This window comes from Pelophylax lessonae, assembly GCF_965119305.1.
Source record: "Pelophylax lessonae genome assembly, chromosome: 4".
NCBI classification, from domain to species: domain Eukaryota; kingdom Metazoa; phylum Chordata; class Amphibia; order Anura; family Ranidae; genus Pelophylax; species Pelophylax lessonae.
In genome coordinates, this window is record NC_138771.1 from 327,647,483 (window position 1) to 327,661,931 (window position 14,449).

Here is a 14,449-nt window from a genome sequence, read left to right on the forward strand (position 1 = left end):
GAGCTGTGTCTGTCAGTCACTGACTGTCTGCCCTGCCCCTTCAGTGCTCACTGGAGCGCTGGGATCTGGAGGGGGTGGAAGCAGCTGGCTCAGTCTTCCAGCAGCTTGCTGAGAGGCTGAGCCAGCTGCCAGTCTAGGCATTGGAGAGGGCCCTTACTGTAACGTCAGGATCAATCCAGAGCTAAAGCCAGCTGTGGGCTAAAAACAGGTCACAGGAGCGCAAAAGGAACTGTACTCCTGTGATTCATAAGAGAAGTAGGGCCAAAATTGCTTATAGCCATACAATGCGTGCACTTTGATAAATGCATAGCACAAGGTTTGACGTCTGTCCATGGTCTGGTTGTCCAGAAATCAGCATTGGGCACCAACATCATCGGGGTACAGAGTTTAAAAAAAAAATGCAACTCCACCTATCTTTTTAATCCAACTTTTTTTAAGGCCCCTTTCACACGGGCGCACTGCCTGACGAAGTTCGTTCTGCTCAGCAGGGGATTGATCCGCCGATCCCCACTGAGCAGGTGGAGGACAGCTCCATCTCTGCTCTGTGTGCAGAGACAGAGCTGTCAGATCCCTGCTGTCCTCTATGGGGAGATGGCATGAGAATGGACCCACTGTCCGTTGTCATCCGACCCTACAGACGGATGGAAAATAGGGTTTCCATTCGTACAGATTTCACGGACAGGATCGGATCGGATAGCAGCGGGTGTCAACGGGGGTGTCTCCGCTGACATCTGCTGCCCCATATGGATGCATGGAGCATCCGATCCGGTCTGCCTGAAAAACTGACAGGTGGATTGTATTGCCCGTGTGAAAGAGGCCTAGGATGGTACCAGGGTGCACTCCACCCTCCCCCATAAACCTGATGCCTGGCCATTTTGAGTGTTTGCATCTTCCAAATTTGGAGCCTGACATTTTTGCAGTTGAGGAATATAGCTGTCACTGAAAAACAAAGGAGCAGCAGGAGATGGATGCGCTCATTCCTCTTTTCCTGTAAGCATTTTTTCCCACACATGTGCATGCCTAACTGCCCACTCACATTAGCCATTCTCTTAAGCCTACTGCATATGGGCTAAATGTCAGGTGACATTGGCTGGTTCAATAAAAACCTGCAGACATTCTGCCTGCTTGCATGGCAGCCGGTCTGACATGTCAGACGAGCATGCTGGAAAACCAGCAGCCGCCTGTCTCCTGATCAGTGATCAGAGCCGCCCCTGTCAGAACAACAGCTCAGCAGGAGAGCAGTCAGTTTTTTTTTTTCGTTCAACCTACTTGGATGAACAAAAGAAAACCAAATGGCGTGTACTAGACTTTAGTCTAATGCCCCGTACACACGTGCAGATTATCTGCAGACTTTTGTCTGCAGACTTACCTTTTCTATGTAGTGCAAGGGCCTGCCGGATTGCATACAAATTGAAAGTGTTTAGGTTTGACCTCATATTATATGGTTTTGGTAAGTCTGCAGACAAAAGTCTGCAGATAATCTGCACGTGTGTATGGGGCATTAGAGAGTTTGGCATCAGCCTCTTCTATTTGGAATCAGAATTGTACTGCACAGGAGCTTTATCAGGCCACTACCAAATCAAATCATCATGGGCATAACATCTAAAAAGGTGGCCCTAAAGGGCGTACACACTTGATGGAAATCGGACGAAATATCCTCCGATTTTCTCTCTCTTGCTCAGCGTTCATAAACGTTTTTAGTTGACAGTGCATAAATGTTCACAAAATTTTTCGTCCAATTTTTTTTTGGGACATGTGTTCCTAGACTTCCGGGTCGTCAGCAACTTCAGATCATGCGCGGTCTTTCATATCCGATTTTTCACGGACGTACCGCATACACATTAAACAAAAATTGGTCGTCTGGGGACGGACGATAAAAATTTTGGCGTTTGTCCCTCCGTTTTTTTTTGTTGAAAATGTCGGCATCGGCTGCTGAAAGTTGTGTACACACTAGCCGAAAAATCAGAGGATTTTCCCTCGGACGGGAATTTTCGGCAGATTTTCTGCTGGTGTGTACCCCACTTTAACCTCTAAACAGACAGCTCCTACTTTCAGAAAACCTGTACAGCAGGAATATGTAAGCTGCCACTGAGCTAACCTAGCTATGATGTGATCTAATAACTAATGTTTTCTAGTCCCTGACCCAGAACAAGCATGCAGATCAGGAGTTCCAAGTTTACTAGCTGTATCTGGTTCTATAGAAAATGGTCATGTAAACTAGCATTGGCTAAAAAATGTGTTTCAGCCTCTCCATCACATGTATTTTCTACAACTGGAAATTGTATGTTACTACCTGCAGACTTAAAACCAGTATACAAAATATGTAGCAATGTTCTTGCTGAAGCCAGTGAGGACACTGAAAATGTAGACTTTACTCACGTTTGCCCAAGTAAAGCCATTCATGTCTATAGGTGGCTGAATGTGGGACCTGGGTAGGGATGTGAGCTTGGAATGTACCTTGAAGGGTCTAAGGCCCCTGCGGGCAAGAGGCTTTTGCCCCCTATTAAAGCTCTGTTCACACCTGAGCGTTTTATCGCTCATCTGTGAAAATCCAAAACGCCCAACAATCAAAATCCCATTCATTTCAATGGCCCCTGTTCACGTCTGAGCGTTTTGTCCCCTGAAGCAAAACGCCTGTAGCTGAAAAAAGTACAGGAGCTTCTTTTTGGGTTGATTACCAGCGTTTTTGTTAGAGGTCAATGCCTGCCTCCAAAAACGCCTGAAAAATGCTGTAAAAATCGCAGTTAAAAATGCGCGAAAACGCTACGCTCAAGTGTGAATGCAGCCTAAGTCTTTAATCTAATGGGTGCTATAGTTACCAATAAGGTGGCTCAGAAGAAGGTAAAGCCAATGATTTTTATGGAAAAAGCTAAGCAAAAAAAAAAAAAAAAAATCTCCCTCTGTTTATGTTTGTTTTCATCATGTTGTCAGTCTGAATTTCCCAGGTTAATTGTCAGGGATTGTGTGTACACTTATTTGTAACACAGCAAACTAGACTCCAGTGTAATCAGGTTTAAAAGCTAATAGCATACCAATCTTATCTACACATAATGCAATCTAAGGCGGATATAAGGCTAGGTTTCATCTTCGAGATTGGGTGCGATAGTTCTACATAGCGACAGTTCAGAAAGAGGTCATGAAGCTTCTAAAGCTGGCCAGACGGATCAAAATTCAGCCATGGGCAGGCTGGTAGTACTGAAGTTGATCCATCGATTGACTTTAGTATAACCAACCTATTTTTTTTTTCACATGATTTCTGTATTCTGCTGGTGGGGGAAGGATCCCTGCCCTCCCCTTGACACAACACAATAGCACTGCGGGAGGGATTCCCCCATCAACACTGACTGAGAGTTGACAGAAAGAAAATTGCATAATATATGGCCAGCCTAACTGCACCTCAGTTTATTAAAGGTTTGGGAATAAAAAAAAAAAAAGGGGAAAACAATAATGTGACCAATATGTTTTTATTATTCAACCCGCTGGTAAAAAAAAAGGACCCGGTTTGCCCCATCCTCCTCGCTGAGCTATTGTATTCTTACAGCAGGGAGACTTCCCCCACCATCAGAATGAACTGATCAGCACTGCAGCCTATAGCCTGTGGCACTGACCAAGTGAGGACACAAGCAGTAACACCCAGCCTCCCAAAAGTAGACATTCCGGCACCTAGACCCAAAGATGGCTCGGGTGACGAATGCGCTGGATCACTGGACAGGCGAGTGTCCTTTTATTAAAAAAAGACAGCAGCTACAGTATTTTTTTTTTTTTTGAGTGAAAAACCACTTAAAGCGGAGTTCCAGCCTCAAAAACAACTCTGCACCATCCGCTTGCTTTTTTTTTTTAACCTGAAAAAGAATTGGATAATTTAATTTTTTTTATTTACTTACCATGTTTTTAAAGAAAATATACTTACTTCCTTCCTATCTCTGTGGCCGCGCCATCTCGCCCTGCTTGCATTGGCTCTTTAGAAATGAGAGTCATCGCTCCCAGGAGTCAATGCGCCTGCACCGGCCCGCTCGTCACTTCCGATGCGGGTGCGTCATTCCCTGCTCAACAGCTTCTGTCCCTGTGCAGAAGCTGTGCAGGCATGACGCGCCTGCACCAGAGGTGACGAGCGGGACCGGTGCAGGCGCGTCATTCCCTGCTGAACAGCTTCTGTCCCTGCGCAGAAGCTGTGCAGGCATGACGCGTATGCACCGGAGGTGACGAGCGAGACCGGTGCAGGTGCGTCATTCCCTGCGCAGAAGCTGTGCAGGGATGACGCGCCTGCACCAGAGGTGACGAGCGGGACCGGTGCAGGCGCGTCATTCCCTGCTGAACAGCTTCTGTCCCTGCGCAGAAGCTGTGCAGGCATGACGCGCCTGCCCCGGAGGTGACGAGCAGGGCTGACGCAGGGCATTCTGGGACTCATCACCGAAGAGGACGCTGCGGCTTCAGCTGCCCACAACTGAGATGGCAGCAGTGGACAAGACCTTTTCAAGGTAGGTATTTCTTCTAAAAAGGTAAGTGAAACTAGCCCTGACTGTCCCGGGGGGTATTTTTAGCTTAAAAATGCTTTTCAGGGTGGAACTCCGCTTTAAGGTATAAGCTTGGCTACTAAAACATTTAGGTCCAGTACACCAGCAAACAGGGGTAACATAAAAACGTATGTGTTGTGCTTTTTCATGGCACTCCAGTTCACTCACTATGGAAATGAGCATCCATCGTAGCCCACTTCAACCCACAGTAACGCACAATATGGTCCTATGGTGTGCTTGTGCTAAAAATAATGTATATGTATTTATGGTCCATTGTGGAGCATTGGCAACCCACTGAAATAAAATACTCTAACAGAATACATGTTAACAGGCGATGTAATGCAAGTTGGTTAAAAAAAAACACACTGGCTTGGTATGAATCAGCACTCAACCTCCCCTAAACAAACTTCTCACGCCAACCAAATTTTAGCCATAGTGCAATGAACATTAAAACCAAAAATTGGCTTGCCATAGGAAACAGACAATTTCCTCTAGCTTTTACAAATAAATATACAAAAAAAAAAAAAAAAAACCTAAAGAATAAATGGATGACCAGATGGTAAAAGTACACATTAGAAGAGCATGAATGTGTCTGAAAGCACTCGTACAAACCAGTTCTATGACAACTAACAGGAAGTAAGTGGGCTTCCTAGGTCAGGAAGTTTGTAATGATATGCTCATTACACATACACACCGCATTCCTCAAATGTTAAGTGTTATGTAAACAATTACATCATTGATAACTGGTCACAACAAACCCCCAAGGAATAGTAGACAGCAAGTACACATGGAGGCGATATTCCCCAGCAACAGATCAGTGTTGGAGACACAGACTTGGGTGTGTGCACTCTTTTTCTATCAACAACTCTCTTAATGTACATTCAAATTTTATTTACAAGTGATAAACAGTTCTAATTTAACAGCTATTTATCATATGAAAAAAACAAGCTCTTTGTTTTGTTACTGTTAATTTGCTCCTCAATCAATGCAAATGCATGTTGTTTAGTAGTGAATGTACAGCTGTGCCATTAATTAATCCCCCACCCCCAACAATAGGAGGGATGTTCGTGGCTCACAAGGTTACAACAATGACAAATGGCTGCAGATAAGGTAAATGCTAACAGGGTGCTAAATCACTCAACAGCTTGAGAGAAAACCACCCATATAGTCCTTCAATCTGACCACACAAATAGTACGATGATCAGCAAATTCAGACCCTCGGATGCAAAATCTGGTACAGATCTGCAATGTAGCTAATCAGCTTGTTCAATTCAGTTTTGACAAAAACCATAGGAGCCTAAAAGTTTCTATGCAGAGCTGCACCAGACTTTGCACTCTAGAGTTTTAGTAAATCAACCCTTGTGTGTCTTTTGAGCTTAACAAAAAGGAAGAATTAAGCTTTTTCCAATCAATGTTAGGGTCCTTTCACACGGGGCGGACCGGTTTTTGATCCGCTCCGGCACTTTTTTTTTTTTTTAACGGACACGGATGACACCATCCGGTCCGTATGTCCGTTTATCATCCCATCCGTTTGCGGATGATAAACGGAGATAATGTATGTCAATGGGATTGCGGATGACACCGCTGACATCCATTTTGCGTCCGTTCCGTTTTTTTAAGCGGAAGAAAAATAGGGTTCTCTTCCATTCCAAAAAACTGAACTGATCGGAAAGGATGCAAATCAGATGTCAGCGGATGGTCATCAGCCGACATCCACAATCCCACTGACATGCATCATGTCCGTTTTTCTTCCGCAAAAAAAAAATGGGATGAAAAACTGACATACGGACCGCTCGTGTGAAAAAACAACTGTATTTAGGGTATAACATAACTATACAGCACCTACCTGCATCCCCCAATGACAGCAGACAGGGGTTCCTCTCCCCACATCTGCTGTCACAATTTAAAAAAAAAAGGCTGTGCAAGGCACCAACCACACAGCTGGGGGGAGGGAAAGTCTGTTTAAAAAAAGGAATTATCTACAGCCAGCCAGTCTTGATGATCCAGACACAAGCAATTTTTTAGGATAGCGTCAAAATCACTCATCTGACATCAACTTTTACAGTACTTAACCACTTTACGACTGCTCACAGTAATATTACTGCGGCAGAGTGGCTTGTTATATTCTGACGACGTAGTACTACGTCGTCAGACACTCCCCCTTCTGGGCGGCGCGCAAGGCTCGCTCCCACTGTTTTCATTCACAGCGGGAGTCGGGCCAGGGGAGGAGCAGCGGCGATCGCCGCTGCTCTTACCCGATCGTCGGGGATCGAGTCTGGAGATCCGCCCGCTGTGTGTAAACACAGCGGGCGGATCTCCATAGTGACAGGGAGTGACAGATCGGACTGTTCAGCATAGCTGGACATGCGATCTGTCCATGACTCACTCAGTCACCTCCCCCCACACACGTCAGTAAGCACCAGGCATACATTAACCCCTCCCTCTCCAATAAAATTAACCCCTTCCCTGCCAGTGTCATTTTTACAGTAACAGTGCATATATATAGCACTGATTACTGCAGTAATGTCACTGGTACCCCCAAAAGTGTCAAAAATGTCAGTCTAGGGTCCGATCTGTCCGCCGCAATGTCGCAGTCCCGCAAAAAAAAAAAAAAAAATCGCAGATCGCCGCCATTACGCGTTAAAAAAAAAAAAAAAAAACAAAAATGACAGAAATCTTTCCCTTTGTTAGTAAACGCAATAACTTTTGCGCAAACCAATCAAAATACGCTTATTGCGATTTTATTTACCAAACATAGGTAGCAGAAAACAAATTGGCCAAAAATTTTTTAAAAAATTGGTTTTTACATTTTTTGGGGGGGAATTTTATATAAAAAAAATGTTAAAAATATTGTTATTTTTTCAAAATTAACGCTCTTTTTTTGTTTATAGCGCAAAAAGTAAAAATCGCACAGGTGATCAAATACCACCAAAAAAAAGCTCTGTTTGTGGGAAAAAAAAGGACGTAAATTTCATTTGGGTACGGCGTCGCACGACCGCGCAATTGTCAGTTGAAGTCGCACAGCGCCGAATCGCAAAAAGTGGCCTGGACGGAAGACAGCAAAATCCTCCGGTGGTAAAGTGGTTAAACAGGCTGAATGTCCTTAACCAAAAGCCAAAAAAAAATCATCCTCACCACTCTATCCAATTCTACTTTAACCTTTGCTACAATTCAAAGAAACTGCCAAACAGATTTTAGACCGATTTACTTAGTCCCCATTCACACTAGCGCGACTTGTCAGGCGACTTGGTCGCCTGACAAGTCGCGGTCGGTCGCCTGCCATTGACCGCTACAGGACCCGTTCTAATAGGAGCGACACAAGTCGCTCCGACTTAGAAAAAGGGTCCTGTACTACTTTGGGGCGACCTGGAGGCGAATTGCATTGACTTCAATGATATGAAGTCCGTGCATGTCGTGCCAATGTCGTTCACAGGTCGCCCCAGCAAGTCGCGTCGCCCCTGTCTGAATGACGAAGGCTGGCCATACATTACACAATTTTCTTGTACCATTTCCTTTAGATTTACCAAAACCATAAACCTAAACACTTTCAAATTTTTTGTATGCAATCAGGCAGACCCTTGCACAACATAGTTTACGGTAAATCCAAAGGGAATTATATAATGTTATATCAGCTTAACACACAAACAACCAGAATGACACAAGATGTGCTTTCACTATGGAAGATGGAAATACGCAATCCCGAACTTGTTGTGGAGAGCACAAAATCTGGTGTAGCTGTGCATGATGGCCAATCAGCTTCTAACTTCAGCTTGTTTCATTAAGCTTTGACAATAAAACCTGGAAGCTGGTTACTATGAAGAGCTTGACCAAAATTAGCACTCTCCAGTTTTAGTACATCAACCCCAATGTGTTTGTAATAAAACTTATTAAACAGTCTCTTCTGAGAATGGGCAGTAATTCTTTCCAACATGGCCTGCCCTACACACTTCCTCTTTTACTATTAGGTGTGTTCAATTTGGCTGTGAACATTGGGTCTTAAGAAATCTAAGTAAACCTAGGAGAGCCAATAATTAGAACCCTTAGGATGTACATATGCAAATCAGAATTTGTATATCAATGAAACCCCCCCTGTTCTACATCATATTATAGCTAATCTGTTGAATGCTTTCCAATAGCGAGGAAAATATATGAAGGTCGCCACTGCTGACCACTGAAGAAAGTGCTAGCTGACTGGCTGCCATATTGACCTGGCGTCAGATCTTTTAAAGAGGAAGTAAACCCTCCTCTGCAAGTTGTACCTATAGGTAAGCTTATAATAAGGCTTACCTATAGGTACTGTAAATACCTCCTAAACATGTACCGTTTAGGAGATATTTACCTTACATGCAGCCAGTGACATCACTGGCGCATGCGCTCTGAAGGAACGGCCACTGGTGCAGTTCCTTCAGAGACCGTCGGCTCCCGCGCACGTGCGAGGGAGTGACGCAATCGCGGGTCCAGCCAATCAGATGACCGGATGCCGCGAACCCGGAAGAAGGGTGACAGAACATGTCACCCATGGGAGAAGTGAGCGGCCGGGGCTTCGGGGCTTCATTCTAAGATAAGTATATCATAATGAGCTAGTATGCAATGCATACTAGCTCATTATGTGTTTGTCTTTCAGGTGTACTTTTTGAGAAAAAAAAAAAAAATTCTGAGGTTTACAACCTCTTTAAGTCCCTGAACAGAACTAGTATAAGGAATAAGGAACTTTCTTTGACCTACCTGCACACTTTCTCCAAGCTCATTAACACAGATTCCTGAAGTCAATGATGGCCCACTCAGACAGGTGGGCTGCTGGCAGGAATTTGAGATTCTAAGACTGGCCATACATTATACAATTTTCCTTTAGGACTTACCAAAAGCAAATAATATGAGGTCAAACCTAAACACTTTCAATTCGTACGCAATCAGACGGGCCCTTGCACTACATAGTGCTTGAGAGTAAATTTAAAGGAAATTCAAAAAGAAAAAAATTGTATAATGTATGGCCAGCTTTACCTGCTGAGAAATTATCCCCCTATGCACACATTGGGGTTGGTTGATTTACTAAAACTGGAGGTGAAAAATCTGGTGCAGCTCTGCATAGAAACCAGTCACAGCTTCCAGGTTTTTTAATTGAAAGTTTAATAGAACAACCTGAAGTTAGAAGCCGATTGGTTTTTTTGCAGAGCTGCACCAGATTTTGCACGCTCCAGTTTTAGTAAATCAACCCCAGAGTGTACACTCAGCCCCATCCAGATCTGTACCCTGTGTAATGCCGGCCATATATGGATCGAAATTTGGCCGGTCAAGCAGGGACCAGCTGAGATTCGATCAATCCCAAGTCGAGAATCTAGCACCCAAGTCGAGAATCTAGCACCCAAGTTGAGAATCTAGCACCCAAGTCGAGAATCTAGCAGTTTTCTTTCCTAAGCCCCGGTTCACACTTGTGCGCGTGCGGGGTTCGCATGTAATGTCGGAGCGCACTGCTCCGACATTACATGCGATCGGCTGTGCGGTGCGAGTCTAGCCATACAGTTTGTATGGCTAAATCCGCACCGCAGCCGCACCAAACACGCACAGGGACCCTTTTTTCTAGCCGCATCAGGATCGGATCGCACAGCAGTTCACACTTGTACGATCTGATCCTGCGCGAACTGCACGATCGCACTGCGATATGCGATCAAACTGGGGGTGTCGTTGAGATTACATTGACACCCCCAGCGTATCGCATATGGCTGTGTGAACTGCCGGGGGTGCGTGTGCGATGCGGGAACAGGCTGCGAATTCGCAGCCTTCCCGCACTCGCATAAGTGTGAACCAGCCCTTACACACGATGGTGTAAAAAGCGAGTCATTTATGGGCTGCCTAAATAAACACCTGGCCAGGGCTGTTCATCCAAGTGGTTCCATGTGATTAGAGACTGTGATGCATTTGGGGCTTATTTACTAAGGCTACGTTCACATCTAGATGTTGCTATTTTTACAGGCATTTTGTAGCGTTTTTAGGTTGACAAATGACCAATGAAAAAAAAAAAGCCTGTAATCTACCAAAAAGAAGCTCATGTACTTTTTTGGGCAATGGCCATTTTGCTTAGGCTGACAGAACGCTCAGATGTGAACAGGGGCCATTGAAATGAATGGGATTTGTCTTGTTGGGCGCTTTTAGAGCAGAAAATCACCTAGATGTGAACAGAGCCTACAACCCTGTTCAGCTTGTAAAACGCTCATCTCTGAAGTCTCAAAACGCCCAACAAGCGAAATCCCATTCCTTTCAATGGCCCCTGTTCACATATTAGCGTTTTGTCACCTGAAGCAAAATGCCTGAAGCTCATAAAAAGTACACAAACTTCTTTTGGCAGATTATAAGCATTTTTGTTAGATGTCAATGCCTGCTGCAAAAAAAAAAAAAAAAAAACGCCTGAAAACGATACGCTCTGGTGTGAATGGAGCCTTATGGCCTGTACACACGATCCGAAAAGCGGACGAAAAATAACGCTTGTGAAAAGATCGGACGATAATCTGATCGTTAGTACACAGCTTATGAGAGGCGATCACGACATTTCAACCGATATTATCCGGTCGTTCAAGTATAAAAATTTGGATCGTATTATAAACACATCGTACGATAATCGTATTATCAGTATGTTGTTCGTCCGAAAAAAATGGTGAGCAGTAGACATCATTTCCCCTCACACGCTATGGCGTGGTTACGCATACCTGGAAGCTTTTGAATCTTCGTCCGAGAAAATTAGTATCGTAAGTAGGGATGTAACGATATCAAAATCTCACGGTACGATACAATTTCGATATTGACCTCACGGTACGATATTTATTGCGATATTGTGGAAAAGCTCATGGTATTGTTAAATAGCTCATGATAGTGTTTGTGAGGATAATAGCGAAAAAATATCGACATTTATTCTGCTTTTGCCAGTCAACAGGCAATTTATTGTTGTATTTATGGATCCATGACAACATAAAACACTGATCACATAGTGCTTTTAAAGTGCAAGTTGTAGTCAGGAACATCAATATTCTGTATAGTAATATTTGGTTGCATAACTGATTTTTCTGTGCAATGTTCAAGTTAAGAAGCAGCTAGAACAATTGTAAACAAGCAATAGGCAATTCCCTTTAAGTGCAAACAAAGATCAAGTTAAGTCAGGCTTAAATGTGCAAGGAAAATAAAGGCAGCCTTTTAAAACTGGTATTTAGGAACATAACAAACTTAAATAAAATAGTCAGTCAAAAAGCCTTTAAAAAAAAACACTGACCTATCATTTAGCTTATGTTCACGTTTTTCATCAGAAAGATCAAAATATTTACATTGCAAGAAAAAAAAAAAACTGTAAAAAAAATCCTTAGGCTCGGGTCACACTATTGCGATGCGGGAAAGCTGCGAATTCGCAGCCTTTTCCCGCATCGCACACGCACCCCCGGCAGTTCACACTGCCATATGCGATACGCTGGGGGTGTCAATGTAATCTTAACGACACCCCCAGTTTGATCGCATATCGCAGTGCGATCGTGCAGTTCGCACAGGATGGGATCGCACAAGTGTGAACCGCTGTGCGATCCGATCCTGATGCGGCTGCAAAAATGCCTCCTGTGCGTGTTTGCACCGGGTGCGATGCGAATTTAGCCATACAAACTGTATGGCTAAACTCGCACCGCACAGCTGATCGCATGTAATGTCGGAGCAGTGCGCTCCGACATTACATGCGAACCCGGCACTCGCATGAGTGTGAACCGGGTCTTAAACTCTGGTCTATGTAGTTAACAATGATTTGTTCCGCGGGACTGTGTTTATTCCTCTTGCTTTTTGACAGACACCTGTCCTTTTAATATTGTGACCCAACCACGACGATATCGAGACGACCACGACAATGCGATATCTTCAATATCGTTACATCCCTAATCGTAAGTAACCTTTCCCATTTGCGTATAATTGAGAGTTCCTAGCAACCAAACAAGAACGGACGGAATGTCGTCCGATTTTCGGATCGTGTGTACAGGGCATAAGCTAGAGAGTGCAAAATTAGTCACAATTCTACAGAGAAACCAATCAGCTTCCAGGGTTTATTGTCAAAATGTAAACAAGTTGAGGTTAGAAACTGATTGCTTTTTATGCAGAGTTGTGACTAATTTTGCCTTCTCTAGCTTTAGTAAATAAACCCCTTTGTGTCTCTGAGCAGCACTTCTGGTCTTATACACAGTGGATGCAGCTAACCATCCAGTATGTAGGTGTCCCTAGATCAGAGTGCTGCTGTTTCCTCATTCCCTCAGCTCAATGATCCCCCAACAGCTCACACATTTCCATCAGGACAGGTTTACGTTCATCTACTTACCTAGATGTATTACAGCTATTCTAAACTGGAAAGTAACATTGGAAGGATTCATATGACCAGCTAATGACAATTAGATGATTTCTCCTAAATCCCTGATGTTAGTCCTATAGTGTACACAGGTTGTATTGGATGACAGTGGTGTGCTGAGCCATCTCTAGGACTTTCCCTGGAAATCAGGTCATACAGCAGCAGTAATCCCTTGTAATTAGTAGGCCTCACACCCCACCACATCAGGGTTGCTGGGTGGTCAACTAGCACTGCTATGTTGTCATGGTAACTGGGGGGGGCAGGCTGGATGAGCTCCACACCTCCTTCCACACACATCACACAATTCCCTGGGCCTATATATAATATAAGGAATGAGAACATTCAGCCACCCACCACATTCCACTAGCGGTCTCCTCACCTGCGCTGCCGGGCGGCGTGTGTTAGTAGAATCCGAAGCTGCTCAGCGGCGCCTCTCACTCTCAGTCCAGCCATCATCATTCCTCCGCTCTGTGTGTGTATCACTCCGTAAGCTGCTGTGTCGCGCCTGCGTACTACACTCCAGCTTGGGCCCCCTAGGGCAGGGCTCCAGGCAGCCAATAGGGGAAAGGAGGCGTGTCGGACTACAACTCCCAGCGTCCCATTCACTGCTCGCTGCCGTGACTCGTGGGCGGCACGAGCCGCGCTGGCAATCAATCAATAGTATAAGAAGCGGACTGTGAAGCCCCGCCCACCCCTAGAGCTGCTGCGTAGCAGCTGGTGTGTGTAACCTTCACCCTGCCGCCACCTGCGGGACGACCGCTGTCCACTGGAGGAAATGTGTCTGCTGTACAGTTTAACCACTTTACCACCGGAGGATTTTCCTGCTTTACGTCCAGGCCACTTTTTGCGATTCTGCACTGTGCGACTTTAACCACTAGAGCATTTTGCTGTCTTATGTCTGGGCCACTTTTTGCGATTCGGCGCTGTGCAACTTTAACTGACAATTGCACGATCATGCGACGCCGTACCCAAACGAAATTTACGTCCTTTTTTCCCCACAAACATAGCTTTCTTTTGGGGGTGTTTGATCACCTGTGCGATTTTTACTTTCTCTAGCGCTCATTGACAGACGTAGTCCTCGGTGATACACCACCTTCGGGTTATGTTGCCTCCACAGGAGCAGGACTAGACAGGAAATTAAAAAGCTCTGGCCACACCCCAGGGGCAGTCCCAGAGGGTATATCCTCTCTCTCTCTGCCTCAGCAAATCACTTATTTTCTGTCTAGTTAGGAGTAAGGACCTAGATACCTTGCTGGGATCTTAGGTCCTGGCAAGAATTTTTTCTTAAAGGATTTTTTAGACAGCTTTTTTTCTCCAGTGTTCCTGTGAGATCTTCAAGCAAGAAAGCTGAATTGGGCGACGGGCTGGATGTTGAGATCCGGTGGTCACCCCAGTTCAGCCTACGAGCGCGTGCAGGCCATAGCTCCGCGCTGGGTCGGCCGCGACAAAGTCCCATTAAAGGACTGTCCACGCGAGTTAAACGTCTCGCTGAAACGCCAAAGACCATGAGTCACGGCGTCCGTATTGGTCGACAGCCCTCCCGCCCCGGTGGAGAGGGGTACTGTCAGGAGTTGGT

General features: G+C 44.9%; 1 protein-coding gene across 1 annotated transcript in view; it reads right to left on the reverse strand.

The window, feature by feature from the left end:
• The window catches only part of GRPEL2 (GrpE like 2, mitochondrial), a 28,719-nt gene extending 15,376 nt beyond the window's left edge, over positions 1-13,343 (reverse strand). The window contains exon 1 of the mRNA XM_082257029.1: positions 13,253-13,343. Within this exon, the coding sequence (XP_082113155.1) occupies positions 13,253-13,332 (80 nt within the window). The 5' untranslated portion in view covers positions 13,333-13,343. The remainder of the gene's footprint in view (positions 1-13,252) is intronic.
• Positions 13,344-14,449: the final 1,106 nt, after the last annotated feature.